General features: G+C 39.9%; 1 protein-coding gene across 1 annotated transcript; it reads right to left on the reverse strand.

The window, feature by feature from the left end:
• Nucleotides 1-9,141: 9,141 nt before the first annotated feature.
• On the reverse strand, nt 9,142-17,286 carry sost (sclerostin). The gene is made up of 3 exons (XM_014979868.2): nt 16,920-17,286; nt 14,792-15,067; nt 9,142-10,805 (listed from the first exon to the last, which is right to left on the reverse strand). Exons 2-3 carry the CDS (start codon nt 15,063-15,065, stop codon nt 10,396-10,398), a joined length of 684 nt encoding a protein of 227 aa, XP_014835354.2. The 5' UTR covers nt 15,066-15,067; nt 16,920-17,286; the 3' UTR covers nt 9,142-10,395.
• Between the last annotated feature and the right edge of the window lie 9,693 nt (nt 17,287-26,979).

Raw genomic sequence — 26,979 nt, forward strand, 5'->3', positions numbered from 1 at the left:
ATCCAGTCCGGTGATGGATGAAGCAGGCCGGAGCCTTCCTTCTGCCTTATTTATGGAAGCAGAAAGCACTCTCCTCATCTGTCCCCGCACAGCGCAGTGAATGACATTACACGATGGAAAGGGGGGGGAAAAGGGGAGAACACGTCAGACGCTGAAACGGACTAGCATGCTTGTTACAGTTCTGCTCAACACAGTGTGCCGTATGGACATTCCAGAGGAACTGAGCTATTCTGCTCTTTCAATCATTTTCTGCACGAATCACACAGGGCTCACCTAAAGCTCTGCATGTTCTGAAAAAAAAAAAAAAATCAATGCGAAACAAATAACAGAAAATAAAATTAAATGAACTGCTTCGATGGGGAGTCGTGTTTTTCTTTCAACCTCACAGGATTATGAATCATTTTGCTTCTGTCGAGCTTTTAGTGGCCACACGTCGAGGAGCCAAGCTGGCCGGTTGAAAATCTTGGTTGTATTTCATCATTTAATAAAGCAAAAATAACCTGAGAACTACAAAGGCCTTTTTTTGATGGGTTGCTCTTGGCTGCAGTGAGGTTAGCTGATAACATTGAGAGAATAAATCCAACACCGGTCCAAAGGATAAATATTTTTCCTTCCAGGAAAAAGTATATATTTTACAAAAAAATCAAGAGAGATTTATTTGTATAAATAAATCCCTTGGTTTATAATATATATGTGTATATGTGTAAAGAAGCAAGGTTGTGAGAGATAATCCCTTTATTTACAAAAAAAAAAAAAAAAAAGGTCTAACTAAGATCATCCAAAACTTCTTGGAGTTTAGATCAATTCCAAAAGGTTTGTATGACAAAAATGCATTACTGTATATCACCTTAAAGAATACCAAAGCCAATGTAGGATCTAGGTTTACTCTTCTGTAGATAAAACAGTTTTGTCAAGCTGGAATAGATCTGAAGTTTTGAAAAGTTGGCTACTTTTCAAAACTTCTGGGGTTTTTTTTTAACAAAAACTTCCGAGAAGAAAATTAAAGCAAAAATGTGGAGATGAATTTAACAGAAAATCTGCAGAATCGTTCAATGTCTTGTATATGTTGTCAGATAGATTAAACTCTAACCTTAACTTGAGTTTCTGTACAATATTTTCAGAACTTGCTTCTAAAGTAGTTATTGTTCTAATTAAAGGTAGTTAATCAGTAGGAAATGTATTTTTAGCACATAAAAGATTCAATGAGAACAGTCTGATGGGATTCAGTCCGTGCCTCCGTCAATGTCTCATCAGCATCCAGACTGAAAGACAGTCTGAACTAGACACTAAACTCATCTTTTATATTGCAGTCCCTGGAAAGAAAATCTTTGCCTGGTGATTAACGGCCGGCACAGCGGCAATTTGGTTTTATTTATTGGACATTGGCTATTTTTGAGAGTGCTCCTTCCCGGCCAAGTGCTGCAGAATATGATCGATTACATCATAAAAATCTCATCTCCATTGATGTAGTCATTTTTAAAAGAAGGTATTTCGACATGCTGTTGGCCAGCCGTATATCATTTAGCACTAAGAAGTGTGATTCAAATTCATTAGCAGGAGAGAGAGGCTGCGGCTCTGCTGAGAAAGTACTGCAGAGATGTGCAACTTCAAATCCAGAGCAAACAATTCACTGTGGCTTTTCCTGTAAAGAGACCCTGTTAGACGTTTACCAACTGACCTGTCAAACAGTAGCCCGAGAAGGTTTTGTTACGCATTTAATTACCAAGGTCCTTTTCAACCATACATCCATAAAAGGCTTCAGTGGCGTCTGCTACTCCTATCAAGTCTTTCCCCATTTACTCTGTTTCGGTGGAGGTAGAAAACACACCATTTGCTTTGTTTTCCTTCCCGCCGAGTTTAGATGTGCTGACTAAAGCAGGGATCTCAACACGCTGTGATAATGACATAAAACGGACAGCAGAACTTGCTCTCCAAGCAACCGTAAAATTTAGGCATGCGACTTTGGCCGCCAAAAGCCGAGAGCAGAAAAACAAAGACAAAGAAACTGGCGACCCTGGTGTGGTGAGAACGCGATAGCGGCACATCTCATCAGACGTCTTCGAGAGCGCTGGGTTAATATACGACCGCAAACAACGAGGAGACAAGTTTACTGCCGGGCTCGGTCCCACGCTTTCGTCTGATCACAGTGAGAATTTGGAGATGATACAAACGCCTAATGTTTGATGAGGAACAGTTCAGACAAAAAAAAAAAAAAAGTCACAACAAGATGTAATAAAAAAATACTCGCTTTCTCACAGATCTGTTCAATGGATAATTGGAAGTGGAATTTATAACATAATAACCACGATCCTGTCCTGGTGTGCTGTGCTACAGAGATATGCATACACGCACAAAACGTCCATGCTGAGATTGAACAAGTTGATGAATAAAAAAAAAATGGCTTGTGGTCTTTCAGCAGAGACTAAAGAGAAATCGCACAACCGCTAAAATCTGATGCTACTCCGTTTTCGTTTTACATTTTGTGAAGAAGGAAGCTGTGATGGTTTTCTTCAGAGGTTTTCGTGTCGTTTCCCCCAGTAGTTCCTGGTACAGCGCCACCACAGGCGAGGAGGTGAACAGCTTGTTCAATTAGTTTGGATCGTTTGATACAGTGCAGTGTAAAAACTTTGCAGCAAATTGACCGTAAAAACTCTGATCTCCTTTGAGAATACACAAGACAGTCTTTTAATACTGACCTGGATTTTTGTTCTTTCTTTATAGACATCTGCGCCAGTCCTGACCTGAGGTCAAACTTGGCCTCTGCTTGCAGGGCCTCCGACACATATCACACACATCCACAAGTCCTTACAGCATTTTTTTCATCCTGCATGAGTAAAATAATATTCCAACCATACTATTTTGTTTACTTATCTTGGACTTCACTGCCCTCCCTTCTGTTAGAGAAAATCCCAACTTGATAAATTTCTCTTCAGACCTTGGAAGAAGAAACAAAGTCTTTTGTGTACAATGAACATCATTTTGACTTACTGTTTCTTGGTATCTGTGTTCTCAGGTCAAAACAAGCCTTATAATTCTGATTACTTTTTTTTTTTTCATATTATTGACGTGTCACTAATCGAGAGGGAATTTCTACTCTTTAGAAAGAAGAGTTTAGAAAATCTCTTGGAATCATGTTTCGGACACAGAAAGGATTCCAATTATTTTTTACGTTATAAGTAGCCTGGGTCATGATTAGGACACTAGAGCAAGCTCTTTGACATCTGATAACGGCTAGAGAACAGAACTGTTCCTGATTTTTAAAGCCTCCTAAGCCTGGGAGATTGTGTCGATAGCCTCTCTTGAGTCGCACACCCACGGCCACATGGGTAGGAAACAATTTCCCATGCATTTCCACTGATTGCATTTAGCTGGACCAAACGGGTCAGAATAAAGCTTAGACATGTGATTAATAAGCACCAGGCCTTAGGAGTTAAACAGTTTCAATCTGGGATGAAATCTGGATATATAGACTGTTTAGGTATCAGAGAAATATTGTGTCTAGCATGAAACAGACATCTGTTAAAAAAAAAAAAAATCTGCTTGGATGAGGACAGTCAAGCTAACACCCAAACAAGCACAAAAGGCACCAGCCTGTCTGTGGAAGTAGCAATAGTCCCAAAGGGGAAAACTCCACAGTTTGTTGATCTGGAAGGAAGTATAGGCTGCTGTTTACTTCTCAGTCCCCTGCTCTGTCTGCTTTTTTTTTCTTGTTAGCATGTTGTCTGGTGTGTTTTGAGATAACTCCCAGTAGATGTACCACAATCAACAGCCAAAAAAAAAAAAAAACAGCATAGTGCTGAAAAGATCTGTGCGGTGCTTAGTGGTGAGAATAATGCCGCAGAATTAAAATTAATTCAAACAAGACGAAGACGCTTGTTGTCATTGGTTTGCTCCTGTCTGGAGAGATTGGTCATGATCAAAATCAGCTGTATAACCATGAGGAGTTAGGTAGGGGTAGATCTAGTCACAGTCTAGTAGGCATTGCCACAATAGCGCCGCAGTGGTTAGAAATGATGACAGCGACAAAAAGCAGTTTGACTCACTTGAAAGATTGAAAATCCAAGGGAAGGTTCTGGTTATAGCCTGACTACTGCTTGTCATAAATCAGTTTCTCATGGGCTACATAATCCGAGAATGCCATGTTTACCACCCACAAGAACACTTGGCTTCTGTTTGAAAGTCATACGCAGCAAATTTAATTCTTGTGAGCTCTTAAACGAGTCCAAGGCTCTCGTAAAATGGTCACAGTAATATGGTAAAAACTGCGTGCTTGACTAGGTTAGGATGCAATAAACTGTTCTGACTGAAGAGATCCCATTGGGTCGATGTGACTTTTGCGCAATGACTTGAATTGAACCATCTCCTAGGTTTTATTGTAGTTAAGCAATTCCTTTTTGTTTTCTCCTTGGTAGTAAAAAAAACGACAGCGCTAGACGCTGTAAATTGCAAAGTCAAAGTACAAGAGAGCAAACTCATTGGTTCTCACCTATATATATATATAAAAAAAAAAAATATATATATATATATATATATATATATATATATATATTTTTTTATAGGTGAGCGGCTGGCCCATGTCTATTTTTGATGTGACATATTAGACTAAGCTGCTGTCTGCTGCAGCGTTCAATTGTTGCAGTTATTTTAAGTGTTTAAATCTGTTCAGTTTGACTTTCAGCATCACTCTGTAGCATTTAAATAAACAGAAACAAAGATTTGGATTTTTCTGTTGCCTTCTTGCAGCCATCGCAGTTGGGAGAATGAAAGACCTCTGCTGTTTAACATCATTTATCCTTTTTACATGGAGATTTGTGGCTCCACTGCTAAACAACCTAACTGTTTACGGCATGTCAGAGGCATGGACACGTTTTAATTATTTGTGCATGGAGAAACTGACCCTGAAAACATCAGCTTTTATTTGAGTGCTCAATGCCCACAGGCCTCAAGCTGATTACTGAATGACAGAGTGTGTTAGGTTTTGATGCTACGCATGTTAGGTTACATGCTTCCTCAGTCACACAGCCGCACAGCCGTCCCTCCACACTCATGTGGGCTTCCTAATTTATTCAGCAATGGTTTAAAAAGTTGGAAAGTAGACCCCAAACCTTCGCGTTTCTGATGTGTTTATCCCCAAACACAACACAGATCACTCAGCAGTTTTCATTCCATGTTGGAGATAACACGTTTTTTCGATGCACGCAGTTGGACTACTATTTTTTAAAGATAAACAGTCCATAAGGTGGTGATTAAGTAAAGAAATGCCTCCATAACCTCGGGGCTTGCTGTGGTTGCTCAGGACTGTTTGTCGACAGCCCTGTTTTCTGTCCTCTCCATCTCCTGTTGTCCTGAGCACACATGGTTGGCTCACTTCTCTCCATGACTGGAGTTGGCTAAGAGACTGCGACTTGCAAGGCTCAGTGGAAATCCCTGACCTGTGTCGTGCTTCCGTCCATCTCTGCAAAAGTGTTATCTCTTCCTCTGTCTTTCTGCTCATGTTATCTGTTTCTTCTTAATCTTTCTGGGATTAATCCGTAGAGAGCCTTAGTGAATTATTCATTCATCTTGTAACAAAAGCAGCTACAAGCCCGACTTGTAGTTGTTCACTGCAAAAGTTAGTTCACTGTACGACTTGTATCAGAACTTGGTCTGCATTGTTGTGGATAAGTTGGGCTTGTTTGCAGCGAGAGATGTACTCTGCCAGGGTTGCACTTTGTGCATTTCGAGGTGCAGCAAAGCTATTGAGATGATCTGTTTTGGTGGCCTCAAGACTGATCTATCTTTTGAAGGACCAGTTCACAGCCAAGTGTGAAGCGGCTGTGGTGAAGATCCATGGCTGCAAATCTAACATCACGGTCTTGAACTGGACAATGGTAGAATTGCCTTCTCCAGGTTGGAGAAGAGGTCCCAAGTGGAGGAGTTCAAGTATCTCTCATGTCTTGTTCATGAGAGATAAGCTGCAGATTGATAAGCTGCATCTGTTGGTACTGGCTGTGCCAGTCTCTCATGACGCAGACCCATGAGAGACTGGGATAGAGAGTGTTGAGCCAAAAGGCACAGCTCTCGATTTACCAGTCGATGCAAAATCCGACCCTCATCTATGGTCTGCTTTGGGTATTGACCAAAAGAATGAGGTCACAAATACAAGGGGCCAAAGTGAGTTTTCTCTGCAAGGTGTCTGGACTCTCTCTAGAGATAGGTTGAGAAGCTTGATCATCTGGGAGGGACTCAGTAGAGCCGCCTCTTTCTACAACAAGAGCAGGACTTGAAGATTTGTTTTCGAAGAATAAGACTTTGTAAGTCTTCTGACTTTTTTGACCGTATTTCAAAGTTCCCTATTGGAAATTGATTTGCTTCTACTGAAATATATGGTTTGTTGGGTACAAAATTTGTGAGAAAAGAAGCCTAAGTCCAAAGAAAGCATATTAAAATGACACCCAGAAGAATCTAGGAGCAAAGCTGAGGAATAATGAGTGGCTGCAAAACTTTGCACATTTGTGACTGTATGTTCTGTTTCTATAAACATCTTTAGCAGCCTGTGACTTTTAGTGGCACAGGCAGCAGACCAGAAAGCCAACACATTAAAGGACTTTTATATGGGCAAATTGCTGGTGTGTGACAGAATTTTTTTCACTCGCCTTGAAAGTCACCTCTTGATTTTCCACTGGTGCTGTTCGGAATCAGATTCCACTGGCGAAAACAGTCATCCATCAGGCATCTCTTTATTTGCGGATGATTTACCGTCAGTTTTATTTGTCTGTCTCTTGCGTGCATTTGGCAGAAAAATAATTACCTAATTGCCACTGCCTGAGTTGACAGTGCTTAAACAATTCAGTTCTTCTTTGCAGCTTTCCCTCTGTGTGATAAATAAGAAGCCGTTGTAGCAGTTGAAGCAGTTGTACTTACCGGCCACTTTATTAGGTATGGCTTACATGTACCACGTTGAACGCCTGTTGCATTTGGGGTTTCTTTGTTTTCTGTACTTTCCCTTTTCACCACATTGAACCAGTCTGACCATTCTGAACATCAAGACATTTCCATCCATTGCCCAGTTATCAGCTTGATTTTCAAGTTATCTTGTTCAAATCTAAATGCCTAATTGAACTGAACGCCTGCCGTGTGATTGGTAGATGTACTATTTGTGAAAAACAATTGAAGATGTGTAATAAATGTAACGACCTCTAAGTATAGAGATCTATAAATGTATTTTTTTTTCAAGAGGCTGTGATTCAACAAGTGGATTTAGCCCTTGTTCCTCGCCTAGCAAAAGCAAAGGAACCTTCTGAGACTTCTGCACATGGTTTTCCAAACATAATCGATGACACTTGCCTCAGGGCCTAAACGAAATGTTGAATTTTCTTGGAGTGGATCTGGCCATACCCAACTCTGCAAAGGTCATCTGCAGGTTTCCAAATTCAACACATGGCAAGATTAATACACACAGGCACAGGTCGTGCTGTGTTGCCACAGAAATATTATTGAATTTCCACTTGTCCCAGGTTAGTTGACTTATTGAAAGCAGGGCAGTCAGTTCTCACTTGGAAAGCGGGGCCTGAACATGACATATAAATGCACATAATGGATGATGTAGTGAAATGCAATATCCGCCATTCTGCACTGGCACAGTGAAGGACAAACTCAATTACAGTTACCACTATGATTCTCTGTGTTACATTTGAGCTCTCCATTAGCTGGAAAGCAAAAAAAAAAAAAAAAAACTTCTTTCTGCGCTGGGGACGGACACAATGGGAAAGTTTCAGGGTTTGCAAAGTTTGTAAGTTGGCTCCAGATCCAACCAGCTCCAGCAACATTTTCTTCTCTAAAACTCACAATGTATCAAGCAGAAAGCCTCAAGGGATAAAAGGCGGAGGGCAACGATGCGGAATGATGGCTAAATCCACCATAAACAAAGAAATGGTTGAGCTCTGACTAAGATGTCATGGCGAGGAATGCTGAATATCCTGCAGAGTCCAGTGAAGCATTTGAATTTCCCTGCACATGACTGACTGGAGTGATGTAAGTGAACTCATTTAGTTCTCATTAATGCTTAGTGTGCAACATTTCCAGTTGCAGCTCTGTTAAGTACAGTGTCAATGAAGTGTTTATTTTAGTAATTTAATCTGAAAATTAAGACTCATGGATTCTTGCAGCCATCAAATTTCCATTCATTTTGATGGCTTAGATTTACTATACACTATCTGCACCCAGTACTTGGTTGGGACATCTACTTATCTATTTATCAGTTTTCTACGCTTGCTGTGACTGTCTAAAAGTGTCATTGATTCAAAGACAGGGTATACCCTGGTTAACAGCTGTGTAATCTAATATATAAATAAAAAAAAAAATTAAAAGTTGATGGCTGAAGGTTTGGCTATGACCTTAAAAGTCCCCAGAAATTCATCCCTTTCAACTACACTTCCGCCACCCACTGAACTTTCCATAATGCACTTGGATGTATTATGAATGATATCTCTTTTGACATATTTTAGGTTTTTATGAGTAACTGAGGCTTTTTTTTTGTAAGCCACGAACATAAAAAATAACAGAAATAAATGCTGGAAATACGTCCCTCTGTGTGCAATGAACCTAAATAATCTACCACTTTCACTGGTGTTTTCACACTTGATCATCCGGTAAACTTGGTTCGATTGAGGACCAAAATTGCAACATTTGCTACATTTTCAGCTGCTTTCAGACTGCACTGTGTCAAATACAGACTAATTGAAAAATCTGTTCACCTCTTTGCCTGTGGTGGCGCTGTGCCAAGAGCTACCGAAGGAAACGACATGAAAACCTCTGAAGAAGATCAGCACGACTTCCTTCTTCACAAAATGTAAATTAAAAATGGAGCAGCATAAAATTGACATACTAAACGAAACATTGTCAATGTATTGGGTGAATTTTAACTATTTATTTGTCCAAAGAGGCCTACTTTTTACATTTTTTAATGTCCTCTAGAAAATTGGTCATGGCCTGGACAGAGCCTGGTCATTTGTAAATAGAATTACATTTTTTGCAAGATATTGTCCTTTCATATCTGCTTACAACTCTATCATATTTTTCATAAACTATATATAAATGTAAAGCAGTAGGTTACTTCTTTAAAAAGATTTTTTTTAAAAACAAAAAAAACAAACAGGCCGGTTTGTTCAAATATATCTGCTTTTACTTTTATTCATGGACTGTACAATCTTTTATTTTCTCTATCACACTATATGACAATTATGACTATCGGTTGATATAAAAGGTTGCATAAATAATTTAAATGTGGACATAAAAAATAAATATGCAGTTCATTCTTTTTAAAAGAGTCCTTTCTTTGGGTCTCTTCCTGCCATCCTTGCGTGGCACGCAGGTTTGATATGTACAATCATGCTGAACTTCTTTCCAGTTGCTATTTCAATGTACATTTTGGGAGGGAGAAATGCAGCAGACATTTGGATTTATGAAGGAATGGAAGAGGAAAAACACTGCAGAGATGAGAACTAGTAGGAATATCAATGTTCTGAAGAAGTTCAGAGAAACTACTTTTTTTGTTTTTCTGTAGTACATCGACAAACCAAATCGGATTCTGATGGTCCTCGTCGGTTTCCTGCCTGGATTGTTTAAAGAGAGAAGTGGGGCTTTCTTGACTCCTGCTGGCTCCATCCTTGCTCAGCTTGGCCCGCTGCAACAGAATTCCAGTGTGGGTGTGATGGAGAGAGCTCTGCCCCTGGGTAACACTTTCTGATGCCTCCCACACACCATGTGCACTTTTTTTTTTTTTGTCTGCATGACCCTGGCAAAGAGGAGCTGGTGATATCTAGAGAAAATTGCTTTTGTGGGAGTCAATCTTAACACAGGAATTGGCTAATTATGTGGTGTCACAGGAATGCCCACTGGTCCCCTACGTGGTGTCGGAGGTGGTAAACTTTCATTTCCTCGTCTCTTCTGACTCCGTGTTGCTAAGTTTTGAGAAAAAAAACGGTGTGATTGACAGGTCTGTCTAGAGACAGCTTTCAGGGAACTTCTTAAGATCCTGCTGATGTCCCAAACACTAAAGGAAACAGATTACAACCATTCTATCGCTCTAGAGAGAAAATGCACCTTCGGGGCTTTGAACTGAGTTAGGGTCTGAATCCAATGAATGTTTGTACATGTAGGAGTTGAAGTTTCAAGGACGTTTTTTTTTTTTTTTGTAATTATTACAAGAACTTTGTTTGGAAAGAAGACCCGATTGGTCCCCTCCTGACCAGTCACTGCTGTTGCTGATCCGATTTATCATGCAAAGGATCAGAGCAGAAATTAGCTTATAAATTCTCTCTCTGAGTTTTCTCTTGCATCCCTTCCCTTTGCGAAGGAGAAATGTTGGTGTTTGAGTAACATGTAATGCGCATTCAGTCTCAATCTTTGGCTGCTTTAGTATGCGTTGTCCAGCAGTGGCGTGTTGTTGCTGCTCCGATCCTGTGGCAAGCGGCCGTGCTTCCTGCTGGGCTGCCTCTTCGGCACCTCCTTGGCCACCGACTGGTTGTGGTGGGGCCTGAAGCGCTTGCACTTGCAGGAGGTGACCACGCGGATTTTGTAAGTCCGAGTGTTGCCGTTCGGACACTGAAGCTGGACTCTTCTTGTCCTGGAGTGCGCCGGGATGCAACGGTAGTCTGCGGCGCTGTTTCTCCACCACTTCCCGCGGATGATGGAGTTGGGCATGAGGTGGGCGGGGAGGCACTGGCCTGAGCAGACCAGCTCCCGGATGGGTTTGGCGCTGCGGCAGGAGCCATCGGTGATGTAGCGGGTGGAGCGCAGCTCCCTGCAGCTCATCTCGGAAGGACCTGGGTGTGAAGAGTGGCACAGTTTTAACACACGGACTCGATCAAAACATGGAAAAGCACAGACGCTCATCCCCCAAAGCTGCTCAGTTGAGTTCTGAAAGTTGCTACGAGAGAAACCGCACAAAACCGCAAAAACATATTGCCTTGCCAAGTTAGAGCCAAGCCTGAGTAACTGGGTGTGCTAAATGTTTTGGCTTCCGTTCTATGCCGTGATTCATTAATCTAATTTAGCTTAATTCCTGCTAAATTGTAGCTCGTACTTATGAATCCAAAGTGAGGACCATCAAGCAAACTGAGAGAAAAACCGATGATCTTCTTGCCGTTTGGACCTTTAGCTGATAGAGGTGATGGAAGAGATGGAATGCTGGAGTAGACACTCAAGTTAATTTAGAAAAAGGAAACATGAATAGAAGGCCACTTCTTTTCCTGCTAATTGCCCTATTTTGGGGGTGTCTGGGTTTGACAATCAGACCAGCTCTTCCTCAAATGAAAGTTAGATATTGGAATTCAGACATCTTGGCAGAGAAATCCCCCTTGTGTAAAGTAAAAAAAAAAAACGTCCCTTGTCACCAGGTAGAAGAAGAGCTGAATCAGCGATCCTTAATTATATTACAGTAAAATAGATCTTGGCTGGATTAACAAATAAAATGACTCACAAAACACATTATTTACAATCCCAAGATTAATGTCCAGGTATTCCTTTAAGTGAAATGTATTTTGATTGATGGAAAAACAAATTTTAATCCAAGAAAATACACAGAGTCCTTCTGATAAACACGAATGAATTTCAGCCAATAAGATCAGATCAGATTTTGAGCAGTGACTCATGGTCTGATCATTAGCTGACAACAGCGCCTGACAAAGAAGCCCAGCTGGCAGCAATAAACTGATAGCAAATCCAGACCAGAGGCCCATTAAACAGCTCAATCGAACCAAATGCAGGTCTGGGGTGGAGGAAAGGGAAAAGAAAAAAAAACTGGCATTCGGTTTTTTCACCCTCAGGAAACGTATATAGCTCTGGAGGAGTAAACAGCTGTCTGGTTGTTTTAATGCAACATTATAAAAGCACTCTAGAGTTTTCAATAAACTGGACATCAGCCAGGTCGATCTAAGACTCGGCCTGTACTCCTACATTTAAGCAACGGCTTTTACAACAACCACACGCACAAGTTACTGACCCGTATTGCTTTACAAGCCCAAGAACAGTCGATTCAGAAATGATACACCGAGAGAAGGATCAGTTTTCCTCTGTGGCTTTCTTTGGAAAAACAAACAAAAAAAAGACCCAACAAAGGATTAATGATTTTTTTTTCTCACTCTGAAAATCTGATCTGGTGATATTCTGCGTGTTCTGTTGTTTGTGTACACAATGTCTGCAGCACGCAAGCCGAGGCAGTTTGCATTAAAAACTCCCGAAAAATCAGGACGTTAATCAAATCTGAGCTCCGTCCAGGCCAAGTCTTGCTCGTTCTCTAATTGTCCTCTTTAGTGAGCAGGGATGGGCCGGCCACTGATTTCCAGGCACACCAGAGTTTTCACAAGTTGCAGCAAGGAAGTTTCCATCATTACATTCCGACAGTGTAGAGTACTTTTAATGAGATGCCAAAGGAAGTTGGGGAGTGACTGCAATCTTGTCCTGCTGCCGCCCCTCCCCACCTGTTGCTGCCCACTGATGTTCAGCCAGCTGACAGAAGGGCCTCTATGTATTTATACTGACTGAAATAACACCCATCACTACAATTAAGGTTAGACTGTTTGACACTGATACAGATGGCACTTCTCAAAAAAAAAAAACGGTTTTCCTACAAATAGATTAATGTATATCATTAAAAAAATAGCTTTACATATTGTTTGATTTTCTTAACTTTTTGTCATATTTCATATTTCAGTATAAAACAAAGAGATATACACATCTCTTGATGTAATATTTGCATTTGTGAAATGAATGTATAAAAAAAAATGTGTCAAATGTATATTGATATATTTATTCTAGGCAGAGGTCTCAGAAATGCTTGTATCAAAAATTATACGTTTTGATTTTACAGCATTTAAACCGTGAGCAGCACATCTGTAAAGTAGGAATGTTGTCTATTATTTATAGAAATATTTATTTATTTCTAGTGATAATTTGCAAACCTCAGAAACTGATGATTTGGATGGTACGGCTTCACACTGATTCAACATCCATTTCTACTGTTGGTTTCATGATAGAAATAATACCATTAATTCTGACGTACTGATCTGTAAGATAAGTTCTATTTTCAGAGCAGCATTCATGTTTGTGAGACTCTGTTTTCAGGGACTGATCCAGTGTTGCAAATTTATGAAAAAAGGTTATTTCTACTAAATGTAGCTGAATTTTTTCTTTCTTTTCTTTTTTTTCAAACTTTCGCTTGTTTGTTTGTGTAATAAAATCTGCGCAAATGTTATAGGCAGAATTGTTATGGCCATAGCAGCATATCAGATTACCAGAGTATTAGCAACAAAAGAATCGTTGCTTCTCTGTTTAACTATAACAAATTAAATATTGCTAAATGTATTACTTGTATATAAAGTATTATTTAGTATTCCTTCTCAGAATTGTAAAGTGAAACTCTCGTATTAATGCATGCTAATAAGTCAAGGAAATACACAGCTGAGTGAGTTTTAGAGAGGATTGGACAAAATCTGCCGTGTCCCCAAACGGACCAGAGAACGCCAACCTAGGACTTAAATCAAGAGATGGATAATAAAAGTGGTCCGGAACATTTGTGAGAGTGCTTTTCCCTTTGGGAAGTCCTTGATATTTGCTGTATGTTTGCTAATAAAAACAAACCTCCCTTATTTTGGAGAAAATTAAAATGTCTAAAGTATTTAAATTTGGTCATCTTTGGTGCCGTTTTTCATCCTCAAAGGGAGGAATCACTCACACAAATTGACCTTAAATCCTCATTCTTCTAATCTAATCAGTCGCCTCCTCTGAGCTCCAGCTTGAGAGGCCGTGGTTAGGCAACAACTCCTGAGCCACCCAGCTTGAATCAACGATCCCTCTATCACAACATACAGCGTCTCCTAACCACAGGTGGGAATCATTCCCAAAAGCAGCGTTGCGTTTAAAAAGCAATTTCTTAACCCCGCTCTCCACAAAAGGCACCCCCCCCACTACAGAACAAACTTTGGTGGGTTTTTTTTTCTATTTGGGGAACATGTTGTTGCAATCAAACGGTCATGGAGCAAGTAGAGCTTGACTAATAGTATAAAGAGAAAGGGAAACAACCTGGAAGACAATGTGAAACAAAGCGGTGATGTCTTTGTGAACGCTCAACTTCAGACTGCGTGAAGGGAAGCAACCACAAGAATGTGAGTGTGAGCCACTCTCATCACACTCTCATCCTTGGGTTTTGCACTCTCACACTCAACACATGCACGCGCACGCACGCACACACACACACACACACACACACACACACACACATTGCAAAGTTGTTGCTAATCACACACACATTGCAAAGTTGTTGCTAATCAGTAAGCCGGCGAGAAAATGTGACATGATTTGAAGTTGGGATCAAACAGCAGATCCCATTCAGCTTGGACAGCCCTCACTTTTCTACATACAGGAATTTCAGTGGAATTTTAGTTGTTTGTGTTAGGAAGCACAAAAGCTACAAACTATGGACAAAATTCAACACCTTAACTGTGGCAAGACCAAGTGGTGAGAAGGCAGGAGTTAATGTTCACTATAAATTTGCTGCCAACCCCCCAACCTAAATGTATAATATTATTTAAGACAATTCTAGAAATAAGAGACCACGTTAAACGCAGTTCCATTATTCCTTTATAACGCCCCCCCCCCACACACACACACACACACCCTTTAAAAATGCTTCTGAGGTGAAATTGAAAGGTTTGAATTTTAATTGGAAATAGACTTTTGCAATTTCCAACACACCATATATTTGTAATATATATGGTGTGTGCGCGTGTGAACACTTAAAGAAAATACTTACTGTAAGAAACCGTGTTTGAAGTGGAAGTTCTCCCTCCGTTTTTTGCCCTGTTATTAAGGGTGTTGTTGTTATTGTTGTTGTTGTTGTCGTCGTTGTTGTCCGAGGTCTGCAGGATCGCCTGGTGGGGTGGCCGACTGTTTTCCCTCCGGTTCGGTAAAATCTCCGTGGCATCGTTCTTTATTTCCTTCCAGCTCTTGGCGGCCGCGCAGCATCCCTGCAGCCGCAGCAGCAGGAGCGCCGAGCTGGAGACGATGAGGGCCACAGACACCTGCATTGCTGCTCGGGCAGAAATAAATCAAACCAGACCGGCAAGCTTTCCTTAGAAATAAAAATCAAAACTACTCATACGCACACACACACTTGATCATACAGCACCACGCATACACACGCCAAAGAGATGCGCACTGGTCCAGGTTAGTCACTTCCAGTCTCCAGTGTGAGAGGGGCACGCGTTTTTGGAGCTTTTACGCCAGTTCTTGTCCGGCGCTGACAATTAAAGCTCACTCGGTGTGGGAGGGGTTGAACCTGGGCGATTCATTCAGGAGGGAGGAGGAGGAGGACGGGAGGGGTGTGTGTGTGTGGGGAGGGGGGGAAGGTATGGGCGAGTAAACAGAGGAACAGAGGAGAGGGAAGTAGAGGTGAGGAATACGGGAAAAGTTTGAGGTCAGAGAAGATGAGAGAAGTGCAAAGGGTTGGGGGGGACAAAAAAAAAGAGCAGAGACGAGAAAAGAGGGAGACGGACGAGGATCTGTAGAGTGAAATATCCCTCCGTTGTTGTTGGAGTTAACAGCAGCAATGCATCTTAACGCTTCCCATCGCATTACGTGCCTCAGAAAGTATTTTCTATAGGTGGTTTATTTTGGACATCATCTGAACACGAGTCCTCCCAAAGCTGCAGCCTATGCTCCTCTCACTCCCCCCGGAGACCTTTCACCCTGTACCCGTCTTCATAATCTAATTACACAAATGAATCCTTCATCTCCTGCGGTAATGATTCCACCTCACCACAGCTCTTAACAGATACATCACATCTAATGAGATGCTCAACTCCAAAAACTCCCATCAGGACGTTGTTGTTTTAATGTGGTCATCGTCAACCCCTATAATATGTAACATGGGCTGCTTACAAGACATGGACTCGTTTTATTTAATAATACGGATTTCTGCTTAGAATGTGGACTGATGGTTCCTGGCATTGCCTGATAGTCCCGCTGAATTGATGAGGACTCTCTAATAGAGACTCGCATTGTAACACTGCCCTCTTGAGGGAGAATCCAGCATGCTAGGTCTTGACGTTTCAATAGAATCTCTTTGTTTTGTGAAGTACCAAAAGGGCCATAAAGTAAAAAAAAAACACATTTATAATAATTAGATGATTACATGTATAATCACAAGTTGAACGGAATTGGAGAGAAACAGAGTCAATAAGAAAAAGTATGACTAATGTGCCCCGATATGACAATTATTCATATGTCAATAAATGATTAAATAAATAGAAAAAAAATGAACCATACTCTTAATATTGTTGCAGTGTGTCAGTCAAGTTTCTTCGTATAGTACTTTCCAGCAAAAAGGCAGTTGAAAGTGCAACCGATTGTGAAACGAGGGATAAACATTATACGTTTTGTCAAATGCTATCGTCAAACTCTTCAAGAATAAACCTTATCAAATATACATAAGATACAATATACATTATTCCAGTTATTAGTAATCAAAGGCAACTCTTTCTAGGTGTGAAGACACTAGTTGCAGTAATCATTGTAACTAAAGATAAACACATGGATGGTTTTTTGCTAGATGTCGTTGGAAGATTAGTCCTTTAATCCTAAAAAAAGGTTTTTTTTAATGTGACGGGTCGACTTGGCAATTGTGTTTAATAAATCAGTTTCCCCTCAAACTCCCTGCTAAGTAATCTCCTCCAGCTGTCCTGCATCCTGCTGATTAGACTCACCAGGTTTCAATCGCGCTCTTCACTCTTTAGTATTTGAACCCGCCGGTTTTTATTGACCCTTGGTCAGTGGCTTGTTTTGTTGCATACGCCCCAGTTCTATGGTCCACTTACCTTGCTTCATGCTCAGCTCTACACTTTTTTTTTTTTTTTTAACCATTTTAGATCCTTTAAACGCACCGTGTTGCTCACGATGTCTTGTCTGCAGTTTGGTCCTCTTCTAACACCAAGCCTGGAAATGAAAGATTACATCTTCAAACCACCGTGCATGATTCAATCTCATGTCGTCCAGCACTCATGTGACGCCATCGCTTCCTTCCTGACACCAGCAAAAGCACGGAGTGTAGAAGAGGGTGCTTCTGACTGGAGTGCACAATGTAGCTTGTAGATCAGGAGTCTGCAATTGCTGTCCTGGAGTGCCTCTCTCCTGCAAACTTTTGAATGCATCTGTTCTCCATCACGTCTGAATCAGATGAAGCGTTGATGACCACGCCATACTTTCCGACATGCCAACAAGGAAATGCAATGTTTTTTTTTTCTTTTGTTGTTTTTGTTTTTTCAGGTGTGATGAAATGTGGGCGCATCCAAACGTTGCAGGACAGAGTTTCTGACCCCAGTCCACTGATGTGAATCAACATGCGTTGGATTTACTTGCACTTGGACATCTCACGTTTGCCCAGTCCCACGGCATATTTTTCTCCCGCGCTGTTGAGTTCGAGTGTGTTTTTTGAAGCTTTATTTTCTCTGTAATCAACTGGATCAACGTGGTGAAGTCCCACCCTCGCAGAAGATTTCCATTTTAACAGCGGTGTATTAGCTCCATGAGCCAGCGACATCACAGTCAAGATATGGTGAAATCAGCTTTGAGCAAGATGTAAATCATGATTTGTGAAAAATCCTGATTTAATCATGTACACAGCTGTGCATACATTACATTTAGTTCATCTTGTTGCAGCACCAATCTTACACAGAGCTTTCCTATTTGAAGATCCAGTGCAAACAGAACCTTTCATCGTGCGTAAAAGTCTCACATGAGACACTCCTCCGGACTGTCAGGTCCAATTACCTTCCCTGAAGTACTGTAAAAATGATCCATGTGGTTACACTTACAATTTCCAATTCAACTGCTGGTTTCAAAAAGCTGTTTCTCAAAGGAAATTATCTTGATATAGTCCAACAAATATGCAAATCAAAGCTACTTTAACTCACAAGTCCAGGTTAAAACTGCTTGAAATGAATTAATAGGGCTTTCTTTTGTTGCACGTTAAGCAACACTCTAAATGAGTTGGCACAGAAATAAAATGTATATATGTTTTTACCATATATAGTATTAAAAATAATCTCCAAAAGGAACAAACTGAACATTTAAAAAATAATAGTTGTCATTGCTAATAAGCTGATAAGTGGTTATTTGCCAACATGTAGGCTGTTCATTTATTCTGTCAATGAGATATGAATTTTCTCCACTTTGATCATTCGCGGAAACATGTTTTCTCTTTTGCTTGCACTTCTTGTTTTACCGTACATTCATAAAAAAAAAATAGCATAACAGATTAAATCTGAAAATTATTTTCACCTTTTTTCCAGTTGCTAAAAAAAAAAGTAAAGTGAAAATGTACATATTTATTACTAACCCTCAAATAATTGTCAATGTTAAACGGCCTTTTGTAACATGTATGAAACCTGACATGGAGCATGATTTGCATCGTGTGATCCGAGAGGAAGTAAAGTAAGAGGAGCAGACAGCTCTGTTCTCCCACTGTGTGCAATCCTCCAGCTCTAAAGTTGTGCCAGAATGGGTTTTTTTTTTTTTTTTTTAGAGAGAGTAATGGATGGGCCCCGTGTCTACTCTAAGCCAGCTCTGATTACAGACTCCTCACCAAAATCACGACGGATGTCAATCACAGTCTCAATTTAGACCTCTCTGGGTTTCTTTATGGAGCCCTTGGGCTCCAGTGCAGTGTTTTTTATCATGATAACAGAGTGCAAAGAAACCCAAATAACAATCAGATGCTCACCAAATTGAAAAAAAAAAATAGAAAAAGAAAACAAAAAGGGGAAAACTGGCACTGCAGAGGACAAAAAATGTGTAAATGTTGGGGGGAGATGAGGAAAAATATAAACAATCCAAGCTATTCTATGAAGAGAGTCTGCTTTTGTGATGCATCATAAGTTTATTAGCTAGTGAAGCACAGGTTGATTTACTCAAAAACCCGACAGTAAATAAGAAGAAATTATAACCATGGTCGAAACTCCTTCTTGAACCTCTAATATGAGTGAAGAAAATATTCACAACATGTGCAGCGTGATCATGCACAAGCTTTCTGGCATCTCACAATAATCCTCAGGAATATTCTGCTGCAGAACTATGTGGACGTGCCGATTTCTTTTTTCTTTTCCAAGCAGAAGTTACACTTTGTGCACAAATCGTGACTGATTCTGAACTGCATTATGATGTCGTATTTACTAGATACTTTTTTGAAAACAGTTCTGTTAAAAAAAAAAAAAAACAAGCAAGAAAGGATCCAAAACATCAACGGGTTGGTTTTCATTGTGCTTCATCCATAAGTGCTAAGCTTTAAAAAGATAAAAAAAAAAAAAAAAAATTCACTTTGGTTTTATAGTCAACTTTTACTGTAGTTTAGACGATTCCTAAATGTTTTCCCACTTGACAAGTCATCTTGTACTGCTTAAGAACCTAAAACAAAACAAATTGGGTCTATTCCGCCCCCATATCATATCTCGTACACACAGCGCAAGTCACGATATTAGTTGTGGCAGGAGCATCATCTGAGCGCGGATAATGTTACAAGCCGAATTACTCTTTGAAAAATTTCAATCTCATGCAAGCAGGTATTTATCCCTGTCTAAATGTTTGTGGATCATATTTATGTTTTAAGATGCTGCACATCTGGATACATTTTAGCTACACAAACCATCACATGCTCATATTTAATATTATGAGACAGGATGCATTTCGCACTTGAAAGTTTAGCAGTTCATGGAAACAGCTGGGAGAAGAACATTCGGTAAGTAAAAAGGGCTTTTTTCACTTTTTTTTTTAAAGAGTTGCTGCAAGTGTACCAGGTGATTTTTAAACAAAGCACAGTAAAATATGTTACAATGTTTTAACTTCTGCTTCTTCAAGAATGCAGGAAAATGTTTTAAGTCTTTCATTTTGAACCCAAATGCTGCAACTGAAACAATTCGGTTCAGTTTCCCTCTTAATCTTATTGCATCACTTTTAAACATTTTCAGTGAAAATTTTATTCATGACCACCTTTGCCTGCTGGTGGCGGTCACTGGTCAGCGCCGGTGGATGGCAGCCTCTCTTCTGATTTCAGACAGACTGCCCCAGGGAAGCTGCGGCTACTACCCAGTAGCTTGCCATCGTCGGCGCATGAGAGTGTGTGTGAATGACTAAAAATGTAGTGTGAAGCGCTTTGGGACTTCTGCACTTATGTTCATTCAAACAATATTTTATGAACATTTACAGCACTCTACTATCGCAAGTTTGAATCATTATTTACATAGAAGTTTGTGATTATTTACTTGAGTGTACAGTGTACTGTTATAGTGTCCAACATTGCCATAAATTGTTATATTAGTTTGTTTGTTTTTTTGTTGTTTTTTTTACACTGCCTGCCTTTTATTTTGGACATATACTCTGACTGATACATTGCATGTTTCATTCTCAATTAGTGTGGGTGGCACACTTCCTCTAACCTCCATTTCCTGTGTACATAATCATAGATCTCAACGTAAATAACAATCTGAAGTGATCCTGACAGAAGGGTAAAGATTCTTGAATTAGCATTTCCACAAAGAATTAAATTCCCTTGTCAAGGTTTTGTTTATTTCAACTGAGAAGAGATGGTTAATCTTTCCTTTTGTTCATTTAAAGATATTCCGGCCTTCATTTCATCCAGATTTGTGTAATTTACTCTAGGTAAGTTTACCTTCATGCAAGTCAAAATGTTGTTGGGCTAAAAACGGTTACAGTGAACTGTAAGGTTATATGTAAATTATATTGATACTGTGAAATAGTTCACAACCAACATAGGCTTTACATCTCCCTGTGGACCGAAGCAGACTCCTCTCGCTCTTTTCAAACATGCATTTGATTCCAGCATCTCTGTGTAGTATCACATAACGAGAAAAATCTATCACTCTTCAGCCAAATAACAATGCGAAAGCAGCCTGCTTTGTTTTTGTGAACCACATAATTCCTGAGAAATGAGGAGACGAGTGAAATGTGCAGATCGCTGCCAGTGTTTTGTGTTTTCCTCATGTTAACCCCTAAATGTTGGCCTGATCTCTTCGTCTGCCGGCAGGAGGTCACATGGAGGTGACCGGCTGCCCTGGACAAGCTCCAGCAGTGAAATGATAACTGCTTGACCTCAAAGTGGAATTCCTCCTCTCCGATAACGTTTCGTGTGGGTTTCACACAAGAAAGGAGGAGGTGTCGCACTCCCTGCCTTATATCTCTTTGTAGGATTTTTTTCTTGCTTGTCTTTGGGCTTTTTTAAAGGAACCATAAAAATAGAAAGGACATGCTATGGATTGGCCGTGTCTCCAGGAAAGAGGCAACTGTGGAGACGAGTCTGGATGCACCTCAAAAACCACACAAACCATTCCCCAACCACTGTGAGCCTCTCGATGCACTGAGCCACCAGCTCGCTTCTCCTCCTGTAGTCCACAGGTGATATTCTTAGCAGCAAGACAAATTGTACCACAAAGTATTCAGCCACACAGTTCAGAAAATCTTTTTTTTTAAATTTATATATATACTTGAACCTAAAAACCTTGGCTGGTTTTGTCTGGCTATTGACATAGTGAGATCTTCATATCTCCTCGGATTAAGCTCAAGACTTCTTTAAACAAGCAAAGCCCCTTTTTAATCAATCATCATGTCCATTTTGGATGGAAATAATATACAAAGATTGAACGTAGCAGATGACAAATCTATCACTGATGTATCAATGATATCATTTGTTATGATTTTATTCCATAGGTCTGGTTAATCCTTCATGATTTTCAACCATTTCAATGTGATTTATTGGGATTTTTGTGATAGAGCAATAAAAAAAGCAAACATGATTCTGAAGTGACATTAAAATACACTGATTTCAACATTGTTTACAGTTGAAAATCTAAAACATGTATTCAGCCCCATTTACTCTGATGCACCTAAATAAAATCTTTCACAACCAACTGCCTTCAGAAGAAACGTAATACTCGGTTGACTTTGTGTTATTCAGTTACGCAAGGGTTAACTTAGTTAAAGTCAACACTGTCATTAGCTTAGCTAAGATCAACAACAACATTAACTTAATTGTTAACTAAGTCAGTTTAAAAGGTCTGGATTTTGTTCTGTAGAGACCTGTTAGAGAGCATTACTGAACAAACAGCTTCATGGTGGCCAAGGAACACAGTGAAAAGGTCAGAAATAAAAGGTGGGGAACTTTTACAGAAAACATTTTAATCCATTATCTGAAGTTTGAAAGGGTATAGCAAAATTGCAACACTACCAAGACCTCAACCTGAACTGACAGACTGGGCAAGGAAAGCACTAATCAGAGAAGCAGCCAAAAGAGTCCATGGTAACAGGAGGAGTTGCAGAATCCACGGCACAGGAGGGAGAAGTTATTGATGGGGCAAAACAAGACGTACACTCTCAAGATCTAAATTGTATAACAGGGTGACCAGGAAAAAAAAAAGCCATAAGAATTCACATTTAAAGTTTGCCACAAGCCTCAGATGGGGGGGGGGTCACAGCAAACCTGTGGAAGAAGGTCACACAAAAAAATACATGCAGCGCTTATCAGATTTGAATGGATAAAAATGTTCCGTCTCATTTTCCTTCTGCTTATGCAATACGTGCATTGGTGTGTCACATAAAATCCCAGGAAACAACTGTTACGGCACTGCGCCCACCGAAAAATTCTGTGCATGATCCGTTATATTCGCAGTCAGAGGACAAGCTAGAGGACTGTGTATTGATAAGAATCAACAAGAAGCTTGTATGGTGTTCTCTATTGGCCTGAAAACAGAGATGGAGGAAACAAACCTTTAGTGGCTGCTACTCTCTCTGAGCCGTCTCTGGCCACGCTCCACAACGTGTAAACACGAGAGCAGTATCAACATTTATATCTGAATTTCAGCACCAAAGTAAACACCTGAATTTGCCTAAACAGCTCTATAAATTACATGCCCTGCATCGGATTTAAGCTTTGAACTACAATTTATTCTAAGTGAGTCATCAGTTACGTATGCTGTAAAGTCAGGTGTTGTCGAAGAGTTTTTTTTTTTTTCTTTTCAATGTTGTTCCATCGGATGCCAAGCAATGACCGACATTGGTCTCTGACGAAAAGAAAAGAAAAGAAAACAGAGCATTCTGTAAGATACGTAGATCAGAAATATGGTACTACTTAAGGGCGAGGGCAGCCAAAATCCCCCAGAATACTTCGCAAGGTGCACTAATTAAGCCTGAAAATACAATCAGGCTCAGCTGTGAGCCTGACAGCAAGTTACACCAGCACGGAGAGGCATTGAAGCTTGCCCCAAAACTTGTTCTTTTTGGATTTTTTACAAGATTTGCAGAACAAGATAACAAGCGCATGAGAGCAATCCAAAAAATCTTGTATTATGCCCAGTAAATTCTAATCATAAGCAGTAGTTTCAAGAGCCCGTCTTGGAAAGGTGCTGCTGCTTGCCATCAGCTCCGAGCCCACCCACTGTGCAGCTTCCTGACAGAATCCAGCCTTTGTTTAATCCAGAAATGTTGCTTTCCTGAGCAAATTATGACGGCACATTCGTGACTGAAGCCGGTATGTAATTTGGAGATAAAAATCATGTCCGAAACTTTGTTTGTTGGCCTCGCTTCTTTTGACAAATCTCTGAGTAAACAGGGTGGATCTCTTCCATGCAGGTCACCCTTTGCCAGTACCGGTTGACGTAAGAATGACTTGGGTTATTTTCCAGCTGAGTCATGTTTTAAAAGATGCCTTCGCGATTTCTTATGAACAGGACATCACAAACGTCCTCTAAATCCTTTCAAAGCCGTAGAGCAGACTTTGCAAACTGACTGAGAGACATCCGCAGTGATTCAAATGAACTTACTAAAAATTTAAACAATCCCTTCAAGAAACAAAGCGCCAACATTCCTTCAGCGCCCAGCAAAAAAAAAAAAAAAACTATCAAGCAAACGAAGGCAGTTAACTTTTAGCAGGTGATATTAATTGACTGGTGCAGCCCATCTGGAGCTGGTTTGAAAGTATCACTCAAATGCAATTCCTGTAACAACTAAGAAGGCTCTGCCTAAGAATGCAGGCACACAGTGTGCCCCAAGTGATGTGTTTTTATTTCCTTTAATGAGTGGAAATTTTATGGAATTAGTTCTGGGAAATTTATTCGTTGTCCAGTTATTAAAAAAAAGCTTTTTTTAATAAAGATATAAAGAAAGTCTAATAAGATAAAAATACATTAGAAAAGTTGTCAAAATATGTTTGTTCCAAATAAGTGAAGCCTAGAAGCTAATACTGTTCTCTATTGTCTAATTCTGGTGACAACACTGAATAAGCAGAAATTTGCTGACTTTCCTGGTATTGATCCGGCAGAAGCATTGTCAATAAGCTGTCTTGTTGGTTCTTATTCTGTTTTTGTGGAAAATGGTTAATAAGCAATCACAATAATCAGAAGCATGAAATAGTTTTTAATAGTTGTTGTAAAACTCCATAATCTGAGCTTCAGTGAACATAGAAATGTTGGAAAAAAGAAAAGTGGCCAGACAGTTGAGCCTTGTGGAACCCCACATTTGATTTTGGTTTACTTGAATGTATTTTTGAGTCTTTCGAACAAGATGTTAAGACATCTGTCTTTGCAAAAAAAAATTTTTTACCAGCGTCTGCTGTATTGTGGTTGAAAAACTGACAGGAGAAAAACTGAAAAATAGTTTTTAAAAGTTGAGTAAAAACTCTGCTTCATTAACTTTCGACAGCTACACAATGTCCTACAAGCACAAAGAGCAGTCCCACATAAGGATGTTTGAGTTTATGGATTTATTTGAGTTTTTCCCATAGCAATCAAGGGCTTCATTAGCACAAAATTTCTCTCGTCGATTTTTAAATTAAGTCTCGAAGTACAACAGGAAAAAGAAACTTATTGACTGCTGTCTGCAGTTTCAACAAGTTTTCTCAAACATAGTGTCCTTTCTTTGGCTCAACGCGAAAGCTTTATTCTCATATCACGGTGTGGGTGCGATGTGTAAACGCTCAACCCGCAGGAACAACGTTCGGCACAGCAAGCGCAGCAGAGATGAAACGAGCGAGGGAAAGCACCACGGGCACAGACGTTTGGAAGAGGATCTGAAGATCTCTGAGCTACAAAGCCCATTCTCGTATTTGCCAATTTTCCCCAAATCTTGATCTTTTCTAATAATTAACGCTGTGCCACAGATGTGACTTATTTCTCCATACTCTGAGTGTGTATACAGGATATGGAGATTTAAAGAAAGCATCATATGCTTTCTATTTGATAAAGCCATTAAAATGAGGATAAAGATTAAAGCCGAGTGGCTTGGTTGGGGGAAAAAGCGAACCAAAAGACCTAAAGTACTTTGACAAATCTAAACATATGGGAGAGAAGAAAAGGAAAAATGTGACTGTGGATCAACTCCATGCTCTCTGAAGGAAACGGGATAAATGAGTCAACAAGCAATAAAAATGTTCAAAGAATTTCAGGGCTAAAAATGTCTGTAAAATATTGGATATCCTGTTTCTCAACCGTGATTCATTTTCCCCATAAACAAGAATGAAACACAAGCTTTCACCTCTGTTACTCAAACCTGATGAGAGAAATCACGAGATCAGGTAAAAAAAAAAAAAAAAAAAGTACAGATGTTAAAATTCTAATTAAAGTTTGACATTTTAATTCACCTTTATTTGAAAAGTGGAAATTAAATCCATCCATGGTGGAAATAAGTCGAAATGACACCAGTGGAAATAACTGAATGCAGGAACCTGTCTGCTTTGACTCCGGCGTCAGCTGTAAACATTTCCACTCGCTGCAAACCGCGGAATTAAGTGGCACTTCATCACACTGAGACCTGAGATGTTATTGATGAGATCTTAGAAACAAGCATCCTGGGCTCCTTCAAATAAGCAGCTGAAGGGGACCTATAATTCCTCCTTTTTCACTTGAGCTGCTTCCTGACTTTTATTGCTCCCTGGAGAAACTTGGACATGGCGTTTTTTCTCAATCACAGACCCTGCATGTCCCTGCATTAGTCGTTCACCTTTCCTTTGCTTCAAAAAATATTGACTGCAAAGATGTTCAGGCAAGCTGAACTGTTTTCACATTTAACCACATTCCAAATAAAAACTGATGTATTTTTCTTGGGATTTTAAGTGATAGTGATTCACATTGTGAAGTGAAAGAAAAAGCATATGTGGTTTTCTGTATATTTTTTGAAGAAAAATGTGGCATATATTTGTATTCAGCAGGGTTAAGTAATAAAATCTATATCCAAAAAGACTTGACACTGGAACTGAGGGTTCACCTACCAGCTGGACAGCAAAATTTAATATTCATCTAGAGACTTGGCTCAATGGTTTAGATCAAAGCAAATTCATGCATTGGAATAATCCAGAAAAAAATCATAGACTTAATTCAACCAAGAATCTGTGGCAAGTCTTTAAAGTTGATGTTCACTGATGGCTGTTCGTCCAATCGGACTGAGCTTGAGCTATTCTGTTAAGAGAAATTGGCAAAAATGTTAGAATCACGATGTGCAAAGCTCTTAGACACACCCTCAAAATGTTGGAGCTGTAATTGCAGCAAAGTTACACAAAGTACTGACTCAAGGCTGAAGTGAAATGCTTCATCAAATGTTATTAAAACATACTTTTTGTGAAGTTGTAACGTGACCAATGCAAAAAAATAAAATAAAATAAAAAGTTCAAATGGTATGAAGACTTTTCCAAGGTACTGCAAGACTTTAAGGAAGGAGGCTCGCTGTTTCACTGGGAGGCCCCTAGGGTACCACACAGCTGGCGTGCAGTAATTGCAGTGCAAAAGAGCGTGGAGAGATGGAGAGAGGCAGAGAAGGTGGAGAAAAAAGTAACTCAGGCTGGTTTGAGCATTTTCAGCAACGCTGATGGATGTCATGCTGCGTTAGTGGTCCATCCCAGGTGTGCAGGTCGAGTCTTGTGAAACATAAAATAGTATTTGCATCAACACT

Source organism: Poecilia mexicana, unplaced genomic scaffold (assembly GCF_051168715.1).
Source record: "Poecilia mexicana isolate PSO_F unplaced genomic scaffold, ASM5116871v1 scaffold_19, whole genome shotgun sequence".
In the NCBI taxonomy this organism is placed as follows: domain Eukaryota; kingdom Metazoa; phylum Chordata; class Actinopteri; order Cyprinodontiformes; family Poeciliidae; genus Poecilia; species Poecilia mexicana.

What these genes read in the sequence shown, in the direction of transcription:
- sost (XM_014979868.2), bottom strand. Translation starts at nt 15,065, where the DNA reads ATGCAGGTGTCTGTGGCCCTCATCGTCTCCAGCTCGGCGCTCCTGCTG. An exon ending in TTCAAACACGGTTTCTTACA is followed by an intron (nt 10,806 to 14,791) that starts GTAAGTATTTTC and finishes CTTCACACCCAG; the next exon opens with GTCCTTCCGAGATGAGCTGC.